A 15,883-nucleotide genomic window follows, 5' to 3' on the forward strand; every position below is an offset into this window, starting at 1 on the left:
TAGGAGTTCAGTTTTGTTGGGGTTGAGGGCGAGATGCATGTCTGTGAGTAGTTGGTTGATGGAAGAGAGGCAGGATTGCCAGTTTTGGAGTGCAGTTTATAGGGAGTCGGTGAAGGGGAAAAGAATTTGCACGTCATCTGCATATATGAAGTGCTTGATGTGAAGGATGGTGAATTTGCTTAGCATCTAAACTGTCTAGAAATGAAATTTCCACTTAAGCTGCTAAATTGTGAGTATGTACCAATATTTGCAATTCTGTTAACTGACTTAGTCAAAGGAAGCAGACCAAGTCTTGTGCTACATGAACAAAAAATCCTTCAAGGTATCTGAATTTGGACCCAAAATACCAGAACTGCTCGGATTTGCATTCTGGGGGTGCAGCGTTGCTTAATCTGACACCCTATCCCTGACGCAATCTGATGTCAATGTCGGCACAGATGCCTTCTCCTGGCAGTTTGTATTTTCAGCTCAAATTAGAACAAGGGATGGGATCTGGTGCCATGGGCTTCTTTGTAGCTGTCAGAGGAAATTCCCCAATTTTAATAAACCTTCTCTCCAGTCTGCTCATTATAGCAATGGTCATGAGGCTGGAAGCATGCACTGGGGCACCTTCTAGAACCTTTTATCATGAGCTCTAAATCCAGCTACCCTTAACCTATTACTGGTAGAACACTCCCCCGAGACCAGGCCCATGAGCTGTGATCATGGCAGCTTCAGCATCCCTAGCTGGCTGTGGAACTGGGGACCCTCTGTACAGGAAACCATGAGGCTGAGTGGCAATGCCATGGAAAGTGGGACAGGCTGGCCACAGAGGGAATCCTCCAGAATACTGCTAGCAAGCTGCAGGGGGGAATGGGGAGAAGATGGCATGCAAAGTAGGCATATTTTCAAAATGCAAGGATTCCTGTAAAGTATTGGTGGCTTTATCTGAAGATCTGCCATGCTGTTTATAAACTGAATTTGCTTAGCATGACAGGTGGCCAACTCCATCCTTGAGAACCACAGACAAGACAAGCTTTCAGGATATCCACAATGAATATGCATGAGGGAGTGCAAACACATCCCATTCATATTCATTATGGCTCTTGAGGACCAGAGTTGGCTGCTCCGGTTATATGGATGCTCTGAGGACCAGCAGGATGGTAATCCTTGAGCTCCAACATGGAGAAGTTATGTCAAGGTTTCCTAGAACTTTGACCTTGCATACTGAGCATGCTCTGTACCATTCATCCACGCAGGGTCCCTTCCAGTCTCTTTATGCATATAGTGCCCCCAGCAGGCACACTGCGGAGCAACCTGCCACCAATAGCTGGAGGTGTAATGGGGCCCGATGGTTATGGGGACACTGCCTCCCCAGATTCAGAGCAGGTGACCCAGGATACACCATGACACGCTGACACTTTAAACACAACGGCAATTCAAACAGCAGCAGAATGTGACGATAGAGAGAGAGAAATTTCCTGAACAGACCCAGATCAGTCCAGAAAAGTGGGTTTTGCCTCCCTAGCAGCAGGTGGAGTCTGAGAACAAAACTCAGACGCTGCTACGTATGAGTGCCACCTGCAGTCAACTTTTTTTTTTAAACTAAGCAAACGGGGATTGATTAGAAGAAAGCGGCACATGCTCCCTGAGGTGTTGGGTGCCTTCGTGGGCCATCCCTCAGGTGGAGCTGGGGCAACCAAGGGGGTTGGATACCCCTGCCTGGTCTTCACCCACAACGTGCCTGAGGGTCCAGTAGCCAGGGGACTGGTTCCCTCCTCTGGTGCCACCAGACCTTTCAGGGAAGTATATCAAGGGTTTCCTTGGTTAATTAAGTTTAAAAAAAAAAAAAAAAAAAAAGTGCTTCTGCAAGAGAGGCTGTCGTGGGCCTGATGGTGATAGGACCTTGGACGGTGGGAGCTGTCAGTACCTTTAGGGAGGAGGAAGTGCTTGTTGGCTGAGCCAGCAGCCTGGGGTTCTGGGTGAGCACGAAGGCAGGTTGTGGTGAGCTGCTAATGCAGCTCTGGCTTGTGCCGGCGGGAGCCACCTTTGAAGATGCAGCCTCGTGCTTTCTTGGGGTGCAGCGGGAGCTGGTCTCAGCCAGGGCTGCGGCACCATTGATTTGAGTACAAGAGCCATGTAACAACTTTGCTGGATGTGCGGCCTAGCCAAATTGAGTGCTGCATGGTGTGTGACTGAGAACCACACGAAAATGGCACCGAAACCGCAGTTCCCTGTAGGTACCCGGATCAGTCCAGACCATGGGTTTGAGCCTCCTTTCCAGCAGGTGGAGACAGACCAGAACTGAAAGGGTGTCCTATATGAGGACAGAGCCTACCCTGTAGCCCTTCAGTATTTCTGTCTCCAGCAGATGCAGGCAGCTCACCCTGTGGTTCCCTGTTAACTTCTACTTGTCCCTTCTGGGCGGTTTTCCTTCTGTGTCTGTTTGGATCAAGCAAGTATTTCTGAGTTATTGTTTAAAAAAAAAAGTGAACTCTGTGGATCCTTCACAGGAGACGGTCCCTGTCTCCTCACTCTTGCGGGGGGCTTGGCCCCTTGTTTTATATAGCCTAGGCTCCCTTTTCCTGGTGATCCTCGGCTGCAGGGGTGAAAATTGGTGGTGCCAGTCACTCCCCCTGTGCAGCTCCCTCTGTACTGCTCTCCCTTCAGTGGGATCCATGGTTTTGTAGCTGCTGACAGGGACTTTTTTTTACACACAAGTTGAACAGAAGGCTCCTGCCTTCCCTTCTTACTTTTGCAGCTTGAGAACGTGCACAGTTCATTCTGTGCCTCCGCAGCTCAGCTTATCTTGGTGCTGCCCCTCCCCCACCCAGCAACCAGGCCACGATCTGTGTTTAGCCTGCAGGGATTTCGCGGGAGGGGCTCTGTTCATGCTGCCTACTGGGGGGGGGGGGGGGAGGTTCCTCTGAGGTCCCAATGCCCTCCAGGAAACGTGTTCCCATGCTGTCAATCCGCGGGACCGGTGGCCATTTTGGGTTTTTCTCCGGTTTCTTTACCGGAGCTCCCTGAAGCCCCTGACCAGACTTTTTTTTTTTTCGGTGCCCCCCCCCCCAGGTGCATTGGGACCCATTTTTCCACTGATTTTGTGCTTTTGCTGCACAAATCCTATTTAGTGAGTTTGCAGGAAGAAGTGGCCCCCCCTCCAGCTAAGGTCTCTTGGCTTTCTGTCCCTCTCCCCTGCAGCTCCTGACTGGCAGGGGGCGGTCCAGGTGGTTTGGGGGCCCCTCCGTCTTCCCCACCGGCTCCTGCAGCCTCCCCCTGCCTGCCCAGGATCCAGACCAGGACCCAGATTCGGCTGACACCCCCCCCCCCCCCCGGGTTCTCAGTCTCTTCTGCAGGGAGGAACTGGAGCTGCTTCTCCCCTTCATCTCACAGGAATTGGGGATTGACTGTCCCTCAGTGGACGAGTTCTCTGCAGTGATGCCAGCTTCCTCGGACCCAGTCCTGGCGGGGCTCAGGGCCCTCCCGTGCTCTCTTCCCTTCCATCCCATGCACAAATTAATGCTGCTAAGGGAATGTCAGGCCCCTGAGCCCGGCCTCCGGGTCGGGAGGGCCATGGAAAAACTTCATCCCCTCCCAGAGGAGGGTTTAGAATTAAGAATGCCTAAGGTGGACTCCTGACCGCACCCCGGACACCAGACGCCCCAGTGGAGGCAGACGCCTTGGCTTCACCCTGAGGCTGCAACGTGGCGTTCTTTCCACACATTCACATCTCAGTTTCTAGCTAGGGATGGCCAATGCAACAGATTTGGCCAGTTTTGAGACAGCCTGAACCCAACTCTCCTGCTTAAGGCCCGTTTGGGTTCAGGCTGTCTCCCCCTCTGTTAACAGTGTCGGTGGCATGCCTGTTGGCACCTAGTTGGGTGTCTGGTCCCCTTTTGTGTCTGGGAGCAGGCTGTAGCTAGGGATTCATCCATGTGTGCAGACTACTATCCTGCTTGATCTCAGAGAAAACGTTTGCTTACATGAAACAGGTTTTCTGAGGACAGCAGGATAGTCCTCACACAAACTGCCTGCCACCCTACAGCATTGGGTTTCTCATTTTTCATTTATATATTTAAGACTGGAGTAGGGATCATGCATAGTATAGGGCATGCTAAAAGTTCTAGAAATTTGACAAGTTTTCAGTGTCAGGGCTCCATCCGATGTCACCCATGTGTGAGGACTACCATCCTGCTGACTTCGGCAAACACCTTTTACAGGTAAGCAACTCTACTTTCTATGTGCACTGCAGCTGTTAAACTCTGGGTCCTGCTGCACATGACTCTTGTAACTGTAGCAAGATCTCTTGTCCTCAGAGTGAAGGAGCTGAGCCCCCATAGTGAATTTGCTGGTGATACCCCTAATATGGAGACTGAGAACTGTGAAGGCTCAGAGGTCAACAGGGAAGAATTTCTGCTGGAAAATGAGGTATCTTGAACTCAGATCTGTTGGAAAAACAGGCATGGGCCCAGGGATTGTTTGCGGGCCCTAGTGTGCCAACTACGCGGCACTGTAGTAACTGTCGTCTTTAGCCTTCATTTGCTATAGACTGCACATTCTTGGTCTTTCTTTATTGTGTGAAATATAAATTTCAAACTTAACCTCCTGACCCTTAATCTTGCTATTCATGGAGACTTGTCCTTGATGCCAGAATAAGAATGGAAAGTAAAATTGTCTGCAGATGACTCTTTTTTTTTTTTTTTTTTTTTTTTTTTTTTCTTTTTCTTTCTTTCATTAGCTTTTGTTGAAAGATGAAGAGCTGTCCTCGCATATGTCGAGTTTCCATGATGCGATGAGCCAGATTAGTGAACTGGAAGAGAAAGTTGTGGAGGAGTTGAGAGGAGAAGTGCAGGTAATAGCTGGGTTGTGCACTCCAGGTTTTTCCTCCAGTAGTAAAATGGTATCTAGTTAAACTTCTGGGAATCCTGGTCACATCAAGAGTCTCTGCAAAAAAGGTGCCACTGCCATTCAAAAATCGAGGTTTTAATAAGTAGAAAGGAATTTGTCAGAACTGAGAACCCTAAAATCTACTCTTAGGCAAAAGGAAAGACAATGGCATAAAGACCAAACCCCGCAGAACTCCGCAGCATACAAATCAGTTCTCCACAGCTACAGACTCTCCACCCAAAAACACAAATGAGATTATTACGCTAAAAAAATCCATGACTACAGATTCAACCCCAAAACACTCTCTTTTCCTACGTCTCTGGCCTCACGACTCCTATCCCTCCCACTACACCTGAATTCGATGACTCCGCCAAATGCGAGGAACTAGCCAAGTTCTTCTTCAACAAAATTGCAACGCTCCTAAAGAGATTCCCCCCCTTCTTCGAACAGTCTCACACCCACCCTGACCATTCCCTCTTCCCCTTCCCAACCCTTAATGCCTACTCTTAACTTTACCTCCACCATAGAAACTCAACCCTCTATGCCCACCCTTGACTTCACCTCCACCATAGAAATCCAAACCATTTTCAAAAAACTCAAACACTCTTACCACCCTGAAGACCTTATACCCTCCAAAGCACTTCTAACCATACCCAATACAATAGCTAAAGCCGTAGCAGATATTAACTGCTCGATTGCACACGGATCTGTTCCAGATGCACTCAAACACACAGTGGTCAAACCCCTCCTTAAACCTTCGCTCGACCCCAAAGACCCTGCTAACTTCCGCCCAATATCCAACCTCCCCTTCATTGCCAAGCTCTTGGAAAGAGTGGTTAACTTCCAACTCATGAAATATCTAGAAGACCACCAGATCCTCCACCCAGCACAATTTGGTTTTAGGAAACACTTCAACACTGAATCCCTTCTGCTCTCCCTTTCCGACCACCTCCTCAGAGGCATGGGTCAAGGCCATAGCTACCTCCTTGCCCTCCTCGACATTTCATCAGCCTTCGACACTATCAGCCACCACCATCTAATAACTCGCCTGGAACTCATTGGCATCTCAGACCTAGCCCTTTCCTGGTTTAAATCCTTCCTCTCAAACAAAGTTCTCAGTCAAAATCGGGAACTCCACATCCACACCACAACCCCTCCAACAGGGAGTCCCCCAAGGCTCATCTCTCTCATCCACCCTTTTCAATATTTACATCACCTCCCCTCTGCCAACTCCTCTCTGATCTCCATCTCAAGTTCTACCTCTACGCTGATGATGTTCAGATCATCATCCCCATCCAGAACTCCATCTCTGACGCACTAGAACATTGGGAGAAATGCCTTACCGCCATCAACTCCCTGCTCACCAACCTACACCTCGCCCTCAACACGAACAAAACTGAACTTCTACTCATCTCACCTCACGCTGCCCCTGCACCTCCGCCATCTGGTACCTCCAAACTCCACCTCCTCTCAACACAACCAGCCGTGAGAGACCTTGGAGTTCTACTTGACCACCAACTAAGCATGAAGAACTACATAGGCTTTGAGAATGGAGTTTTTTTAAGTACGTTGAGTTTGAAAAAACAAACTCACACCCCTTCTTCACACCCAAGACTTTCGTACAGTCATACAGGCCACCATATCATCCAAATTAGACTACAGTAATGCTCTTCTTCTAGGACTCCCTTACTCTTCCATCAAACCTCTACAAATGTTACAACATGCCACAGCGAGACTCATTGCAAACTCTCGTAAATACGACCACATCACCCCTATACTCAGAGACCTACACTGGCTCCCTATAGCCTCTCGGATTATCTACAAAACACTCACCATAATGCATAAAGCAATTTACACCCACAACTCCAACTGGCTAGACCTACCCTTCACAACCACCCAGTCCAATCGACCAACTAGAACGACCAATAAAGGCACCCTAGCTGTGCCCTCCCTTAAAGCAGCCCATCTCACCTCTACACGTGACTGCGCTCGTTCCATAGCAGGTCCCACTCACTGGAACACACTGCCGCCTGACCTACGCCTTGAACCATGTATGAACAACTTCAAAAAGAAATTGAAAACATGGTTGTTCAAACATGCCTACCCAGAATAAAAACTCACACTTCCTCCAATAAAAAAAAAAAAATAGACCACATTGCGTCTGTTCCATCTTCCTCATACTGAGGAACCATATGTTATCCTCTCTCCTCGTTCACACCGAGGAACCATGTTACTGTTACTGTTATTTCTCGTCTATCCTATTTAATTATTTACCCTCCTCCCAGTTTCTAATTCCCTGTTAAAATGTAACTTCCATACTTTACCAGTTTGGATGTAAACCGGCATGATGTCCACAACTAATGCCGGTATATAAAAATGTTTAAATAAATAAAATAAATAATGCTCGTGCTCAACGTTCAATCTTCAGTCTCCTGCCCACCTGAGCTACAAAGCACCACAAATTACATCTTACCACTTCCAGCCTGCCATCCCTTCAATATATCGAATATCCAAACAGAATAGGACTAGCAATGAATCAAGCAAGAACAGAACTGTAAACATGAAAACTGTAGCTTTCTTTCTTAGTATGCTGCAATAATTCAGATGAAACTTGCGTGCGCGGACTGTGTAGATCACCCTGTTACCCATTGTCAATCTTTGAGCAGGCGTTTGGACTGATCCGTGCTACTACAGGATCGAAAATTATCAGGTAACAACTAATTTCCTTTTCCCTGTACATACCCGGGTGGGACCTCATAAGACCCACATGCAATACGCCACTGCCAAAGACTCGGGTGCCTGACTGTCCGAGCGGTAGTGGCGAGCAAAAGTATGTAACGTCTTCCAAGTAGCAGCTCTGCAAATCTGAGGAGTTACCACTGGATCGGCCCATGAAGCTGCTTGCGAATGAACCGGCCTCCCTTTACAAATGTATGCAGACAACATGGCTTCTCTTAGCCATCGGGCAATCGTTTTAGATGCTTTGTGCACCTTCTTGGGACCGCTCCATAAGACAAAACTGATCTGAAAGTCTGAGAATTAGTGACCTCCAAGTAACACAGCAAGGCACGCCAAACATTGAGCAGACGAAGCTCCCGTGCATGCTATACCTCATTTGACAAATCGGGAAAGGCCGGAAACTCAACAGATTGACTTAAATGTTGTCTCCAGCCCCTCCCCATAGCATCAGCCTGAGCTGTGCCTAAGATGGCTGCTGTCCCTGCACTGAGGGAAAAGGGATCAGCACTGAAATCACGCTGAGCAGGGCGTTTGGAAGCCCCTCGAGGCTTGGGCAATGCTGCAGACCCTGAAAAGGAGCTGCCTTCCCCACCAGGTAAGAATTGGGAGCAAATCCCAGCTCTAGAAAGCTGCACGGTGGCTTCACCACATGCTCCACACACAGATGACCGCAGCATCTTGTGTTTATTTATTTTTTACCGCCAAAGCAGCCCGGGGTAAGAGAGGGACTGGACCACCAGTAATCACTTACCCTGCTTATTATCTACCTGGAGCCCTGTGGGGTTACCAACCCCAGCTCCTTTAATCTGCCACCAGAGAGGATGACCCCACAGGATCTAACAACCCCCTGGGAGGATAGAGAACTTCTCTCAGAACTTTTTTAAAACTTGCTTGATTCAGAACTTATAGCTAGTTTACTTTTTAGATAAATTTAAAGGATAGACTGCAGGGTTTACATGACCTCCATCTGCTGGAGACAGAGAAATACTGAAGGGATGCAGGAGGCACCCCGGCTTAACTGAGGGTGCCTTTGAAGTTTATCTGTCTCCACCTGCTGGAAAGGAGGCCTAACCCATGGTTTGGACTGATCTGGGTATGTACAGGGAACACTTATGTTCTGGTGCTGTCATTAAAAAAAAAAAAAAAAAAAAGTAAAACTCTGCCTCCATTTGGCTGGATGGGAGGATGAACCCATAGGCTTAGGACTGGTGGAGCAGAAGGAAAGGAAATGAATGGGTAAGACAGTTTCTCCATAGCTTCATGGAGGTTGACATTTTAGGTCTGCCTCTAGGATTTAAGATCTCATAGCTAAAGTTGAAGACTTGTCAAAAGAAGCAACAAATAACCAATTTTTTTGTTCTGAGTTACAGAACGCATTCAGATGGACTGAGCTGTTAGAAGTGACAGAGCAGCCAGATTATGATCTGGAGACATTTGTAAACCAGCTAGAATACCTCATCCAGGACCGATCCCGTATGATGATGGCTCTGGGAGGTAGGTATTGCTGTATCCAGTGAATGGATATCTTGTGCTCTTCTCTAAGTGTCTGTAAATGCAGCATTTCAGTTGACATCATTGAGCTGTGTGGTGCTATAGTGATGTGGCATTGGGAGGCTTCAGAGCAACTTTTAATATGCCAGCACATAGTGGACTAGCATCAGACTAGGCCTTCTCCCCCTCTGGAGGCCAGACCGAGAGTCTTGACATTCTGATGACTACTTAGAGCAGCTGAGAGGTTGCTGGAGGTGCCACTGTCTGCTCACAACTTTTGGGACACTAACTGCATAGAGCTAAGCTTTCAATTTTACCAGTTTTTATATTGGGGGTTTTTTTTTAAACCAACCAGGAAAATATTTACTTTGGCTAGACATTGCGTTCTGATAGAATACTGCAGGATCCCCTTGTATTTCTGTAAATGAAGGTAGAGGCAGTGGGAGACTCTAACTTGGAGTGAATTCTGCATGGAGTTGCCACCTTGTATCCTAATTATTCCCAAAATGCCTAGCTCTTGTCACTAAGCTGTCTCTGCTTTACAGAACGTGTGAATGCCTTGCGCCTTGCCATGCAGATGGAAGAACAAGCCAGCAAACAAATCAATAAGAAGAGACGGCCTGAATAAATGAAAACATGCACAGTTGATCTGGTTTGACTGTAATGTCGGTGCTGCCCTGCCTGTCGGCCTGGTTTTGTCTTTGTAATGTCCATGTAATGAAATGTTTGCAAAGTTTTATGAAACATTAAAGTGCTGCAAATCATGAAGTGCAGACTGTATCGCCTGTTGAAAGGAGTCTTACCTCCCTGTTGTAGCACATTGAGGCTTATTGGCTGATTTTTGGCTGCTGCTATTTAAAGATGGTGTCGACTCTTGGACTTCCCTGTTTCAGACTGTCAGTAATGTAGCATATTTAGCTTAAGCCAGCTTACCTGTTGCTGCTTTGCTTTAACTTTTTTTTTATTTCATGTACCATTGCAGCCCAGTATCCCATATAAAAGGAGAGCTCAAGGAACAGTCCTGTCAAAATGGGCTGGTGAGGGACCACGTTCTGGGGCTTGTGAGCATGTCTTTTTGCTTCCTTTGCACTGATAGTTTAACTGGAATGAGTTAAACAGATCTGCCACTTCAGTTCCTGCTGGTTCTACCTCTGAAACTCACACACTGTCGGGTGTAAAGCAGAGGTGCCCAGCTCTGGTCCTGGAGGGCTCCAACCATTCCAGTTTTCAGGATGGCCCTAACAAAACAGATGCAGGATTGGCCTGTTCTGTGTGCCACTCTCCCTATGTGAACTTGCTTGCATGCACAAGTCAAAAACACCACCAACCCCTCTGTGCTTGCCCTTGCACAGACTGGCTGACATGTTTCAGGAGTAAGCAGCACAGACTGAAACGAGCCCTTGGATAAATGGCTGTAAAATGGAATTTGTTTTGCCTATAGGGACTCATATTGTGTCAGCTCGGTTTACAAAGAATTTAACCCCTGCTACGGCAGTGAAACCAGAGCATGAAGTTCAGGGGCTCGAACTGTTATCAGGCAGCTGTAAAGCTGGTTTTGTAAGGTCGGCCAGTTTCTTGGCTTGCCAGTAACACTATTTTTCATTGGTCTCCCTTTTTTTTTTTTTTTTAATGGACCAACAAAATGTTGCAGTGGCTGAGCTTTTGTCCCCTGCTGTCTGAAGAGGCGAGTGAGTTCCAAAGTTCAGCTACTATTGCATTTTTGACAGTTTTTAAAACTTGGGTGTATCTATATACAAACACTGGTCTCTGGGGCCAGTAGTGAACATTAGTGGGAGGTTAGGATTATCTACTTTTAAATTGTACAAAACGATTTTTCACTGGATCTCTAATGAAGCCAGGCTGGAGGCTGGTGTGTAAAATGCTTGTATTTTGTGAGATGCAAGCACTTGCCGGATTTTCTCTAACTCCATCCTAGTTATGTACAGTAAATGCAGAGATGAAGTGGGGGAGAAAGTGGAACCAAACTTTAGAAGAAGCATTTATTCTTGTGTTGCATTTTGTGTAAAACAAAAAAGTATTATGTAATTTTGTAAAGTTTCTTCATGCAGTGGAAAGGTCCTGAGGGAGGGAGTAGTGCCCTTAGGTTGGCTCCTCCCTTGTTCCACTACATGCTCCATCCCAGGTCTTAGGTCTTTCTGGCTTCTAATATGTACAGGAATCACTGCTTCATTTAAAGTATAATTTTAAATGACTTGAATTACTAAATCTGTATGTAAAAGTGCTGTCTGTCATGTTTCATTGGAATAAGTTGCTTTTTAATGTTTGGTTTGTGAATAAAGAATTGTCTTCATTCTGTGCCCCGTGGTAGCATCTTCCTAAAGTGCAGGGCAGCTCACCTAGGAAGAGATGACCCTGGAAAAGGGCCTTGAAAGAAACGGGAATCTGGCCCTGGTTTGCAGCTGGGCATTGGTGCAGAAGGTATGGGATCCAAGAGAATACGGAGTGGTGCCAGTATCCTGCTCCCCTTCTGTGTCCTTCAAGGCAAGACGAGAAGTGCTCACATACTGCCAGACCACTGACGAGTGCTGTATTCTCTACCATTATGTGCAGAAACACTGGCATTCTGAAGGGCAAGCAGTCTTATCAGCTACCCAAGTGGGTGACATCTGATGGCACTGAGATGGAATATTCTGAGTTAAGAAACCCAGACCATCTGACCCTGTACGGACCTGCCCATTGGCATTAGCCAAAAGTTTTATTATCCCAGGACAAGCAGGATGCTAGTCACATATGGGTGACATCACCGATGGAGCCCTAGCGTGGGATATCTTTCTGTCAAAGTTTCTAAACTTTTGCCTGGCCCTGTGAGGCCACTGAGCATGCCCTGATATTCTCTGCCACAGGTGTCTCTTCAGTCTTCGCTTTTCCGCACTGCTACCGGCATCGCGGGACAGGAGCCGTTGCGAGTTCTTCACAACATTCTCTGACTGAAGTCAGTTTTTTCGAATATTCTCTGAGGTCTCTTGGGGCTCCCTTTCACCAGCTGGTGAGTACCTCTGTCTCGATTTCTCATCTTTGGAAATTTTTTCTCACAAATTCCCATTCTCTTTCAATAGCCTTCCTCTCCAAGGGCGAGTAAAGGCACATTCAGTAAGGGCAATGTCAACCTCAGTAGTACACTATTGTTCAGTGCCAATCCTTGACATATGTAAAGCAGCAAATTGGAGTTCTCTTCACACTTTTGCAGCTCATTACTGTTTGGACAAGCAAGGATGACAAGATTCAGCCTATGGACAATCTGTCTTAAAGAACTTGTTTCCAGTTTAATCCCAACTCCTTCTACATCCAATCTGCTGTGATCTTCGGCTGCCTCATTTTCAACAACAATACTTCAGTGTTGCCTCCCTACAAAATGAGTCAGTCTCTAGCTCACTAATCACCCATATGTGAGGACTAGCATCCTGCTTGTCCTGGGATAAAGCAAAATTGCTTACCTTGTAATAGGTGTTATCCCAGGACAGCAGGATGTAGTCCTCACGAAACCCACCCACCACCCCGCGGAGTTGGGTCTCATTCCTTTTATTTTATTTTTTGCTAAAGCTTATTGCTACATACGAGACTGAAGAGAGACACCTGTGGCAGAGAATATCATGGCATGCTCAGTGGCCTCACAGGGCCAGGCAAAAGTTTCTAGAAACTTTGACAGATTTCCTGCACTAGGACTCCGTTCTGCTGTCCTGGGATAACGCCTATTACAAGGTAAGCAATTTTGCTTTCCAAAATGGAGTAACGCCTTTGCTTAATGACTTAAGATGGCAGACGTTAAGGCTTTAAGACATGTTACTGACCAATTTCCATGATCACTGTGACAGCTGTATGGGCCTTCTCCCAACAATGCCTATTGAGCTTGTATTGTGAAGGCTGGAACATGGAGTTACATACTGACTTCATTTTTTGAGAAACATCTACAGCTGCATCGAGCCCTTTGCGCAGTGATTAAGGAACAGTCTTCTCATGCCCTGCATGATTTGGCATTCTCCCTTTAAGAAGGTAAGTCACTCTTCTGTGACTTACACACCTATCCATGATGCCAAAAGAAGCCAGCAGAGGTAATTCTGAAGCAAGTAGCAAAACCTAGGTGCAGATTGACAGGAAGGCCTCAGATATGCATGGCACAATTATACTGTTTTTTGTCAAACAGGGTAGAATTAAAAATCCAAGGAACAAATACACAAATCCCAAATTCTTCATCTAGTCAGATCAATCCAGATGAATGGCCTATGCTTACTCACTACCTGATGGAGAAAGACCAACAAGTTGGCTGTCACCCCTTGTATCCATTCATGGTGGGTGAGCATCACTTACTGTGGAGTGGGCTGGATTAAAGTAGAACAAACTTACAAACACTGCTATGACTGCCCCTGAATAATAAACCAAAGATCCAAAAGAACAGTCCTCAATATATGCTTAAATACACGCTCAATTCTATTTTGACAACTTACTCAAAGTTTTTGTACAAATCTTACTAAAGAAATAGGTTAGTTTATAGTTGAGAGCTTTTGAGACTTTTATAAAGGTCCACTTGCTAAGCACCTTAGGAAGATAACATTTATTATAGAAAGCCACCAAACCCATTATCGATTAGAAGAACTTTAACATTAAATATACCCTATAACCTTCTATACACAAAGGACAGCACGGACAAAATCTACTGAAAGCTTTTCAAAAACAAAAATCTTGATAAGGGGCCTGTGGCAAGGTATTGCATTAAAAACTCATAAACTAGTTTGGGTTTTTTATTTTACACCTTGGTTGTCCATTCATAAAGTCCATATCCTTTAGTGGCAAAAGCCAGAACAAATATCTCTGCCAACTTCCAGTGAAACCAGTGAGTTAGTACAGACACAGGCATGCTTACAGCTCCTGTGTCATGCACAGGTGAGGTTGCATGCTCCAAACAGCGGCTACCAATACTATACACTGCATCACAGGTCCAAGGTGGAAAACCACCCTGGGATCTGGTATTCTCCAAGGACAAGCAGGATCATAGTCCTCACAACGGGATGACATCGGATGGAAAAGTTTTATTTCTAGAAACTTTGCCTGGCACACTGAGCATTCTCCTAACTATGCATCCACACAGAGGTCCCTCTTCAGTCTCTCCTTTTTCGGCACAATGAAATAGATCGAGTAACGCCTGCGCCTGAGTTCTCCGGCTGGAACTGGAACTATCGTGCCAAGGTCTTGTAAGCGCATCAGGGTCTCGTGTACCGCTTGTCTCTTGACGGCACGCGCATGGGGAAACCATGAAGCGGTCGTGGATCGGCCGTGCAAAATCTAAAGCGTAGCCGTGTTCGATTATGCTTAGGACCCATTGATCCGATGTTACTGTGCTCCACTCCAGGAATAAGGACAGCCTGCCCCCAATCTTCGGAACCAAGGAACGAACCGGCCGCACTTCATTGTGAGGGCTTGGGGGGCCCCCATGAGACTGAGGGGCTCCTTCTCTGGAGGGCTGCCGGCCTCAAAAGGACTGGGGCCATGTATTTGGACGGTTTTGAGCCTGTGGATCGATCAGGAGGAGCGAAAACGTCTATCCCCCTGAAATCTTGCTCTCTGAGGAAAAGAGCCTCTCGCCCTGGGCCTGTCCTCCGGCAGGCCCAGGGCGAGTGACTTGATCGTATTGTCCAATTGCTGTCTAAACAACAACCTGCCCTTGAGCTAACTGATGGTGAGAGTGCGAGAGCCCTGCGATCACCTCCAGTGTGTAGCTAAAGCATCCTCAACCCTCTGCTTCTGAGCCTCAAATAGCAGGGGCGATGGTCCCACCAGGACCTGACAACGCCCTGGGAGGCTAAAAGGGGAACTGGTCTAAGATCAAAAACCTGACTCTGCACTAGCCAGCCGTACAGGGAAAAAAAAACCAGACTACGAGACTCCAGGGAAGCACCTCTTCCACCTACTGGAGACAGAAGAATACTGACACTCTAGGTGGCAACTCGGGGGTATACGACAGAGACCACAGAAATTGGTCTGTCTTCACCTGCTGGAGGGGAGGTAAAACCCAGGAGGCTGGGCTGATCCGGGTACGTACAGGGAACTACGCATCCACAGGGGGGTCCCTCTTCAGTCTCTTTTTGGTGAAGCTGTTCCCATGTGGTGCAGGAGCTCACTGTTGTTTTTTTCCTAAAACATTTTTTTTCTTCGCTTCTATACATCTGCTAGGGTCCCTCTTCCTCTTTTCAGAGATCGATGAGTTTCCTTCACTGTCAATTGCTGACGGGTGTTGCCTCAGATACCTGACAGCCATCGACCATGTGTTGCCTTTTTCTGATTGCATCGTCCAGTTTCCGCCAGTGAATTATGTCCCTCACAGACACCCCCCACCCCCCTAATATATGCAGTCTGTGTCCTTTTCCTGGGACCCTCCCACAATGTCTGCATTTGTGATTTTTGTGTCCAAATTAAGCCAAAGGGTTGCAAGGCCCCTTCAACAAAATTAAGTGTGCAGGAGCCCAAGCCTTCGGAACAATTCCCAGCATCAGTGACCTCTGCACTGCTTCCTAAGGAGGCCCAGGCCCTGCCCCTGGCCCCAAGTTCTCCTACACCTGTTGAGCCTGCTTCTGAGGTAGGTGCAGGAGACACGTCTCTTCCTGCTCCTATTCAGCTTCCTCCCCATCTCCCTTGGTTTTGGGGAAAGATCACGGGGACCCAGCAGGAGAGGTCTAGGCAACATTGACATTTTTCTCCTCTTTTAAAAAAAAAAAAAAAAATATCCTGAGGGCATTGACCTCGATGCCTCCCATGAAGTGGTGGAGGCCGG

At 47.1% G+C, this 15,883-nt stretch overlaps 1 protein-coding gene across 7 annotated transcripts in view; it reads left to right on the plus strand.

The window, feature by feature from the left end:
- The window catches only part of LOC115100226 (kinesin-like protein KIF2C), a 120,112-nt gene extending 108,695 nt beyond the window's left edge, over window positions 1-11,417 (plus strand). For all 7 annotated transcript variants that reach the window (XM_029618568.1, XM_029618571.1, XM_029618569.1 and 4 more), the window contains 4 exons: window positions 4,299-4,410; window positions 4,721-4,834; window positions 8,979-9,102; window positions 9,645-11,417. In XM_029618568.1, coding sequence (XP_029474428.1) covers window positions 4,299-4,410; window positions 4,721-4,834; window positions 8,979-9,102; window positions 9,645-9,727 — 433 coding nt within the window. In that variant the 3' untranslated portion in view covers window positions 9,728-11,417. The remainder of the gene's footprint in view (window positions 1-4,298; window positions 4,411-4,720; window positions 4,835-8,978; window positions 9,103-9,644) is intronic.
- Window positions 11,418-15,883: the final 4,466 nt, after the last annotated feature.

This window comes from Rhinatrema bivittatum, chromosome 10, assembly GCF_901001135.1.
Source record: "Rhinatrema bivittatum chromosome 10, aRhiBiv1.1, whole genome shotgun sequence".
Lineage (NCBI taxonomy): Eukaryota > Metazoa > Chordata > Amphibia > Gymnophiona > Rhinatrematidae > Rhinatrema > Rhinatrema bivittatum.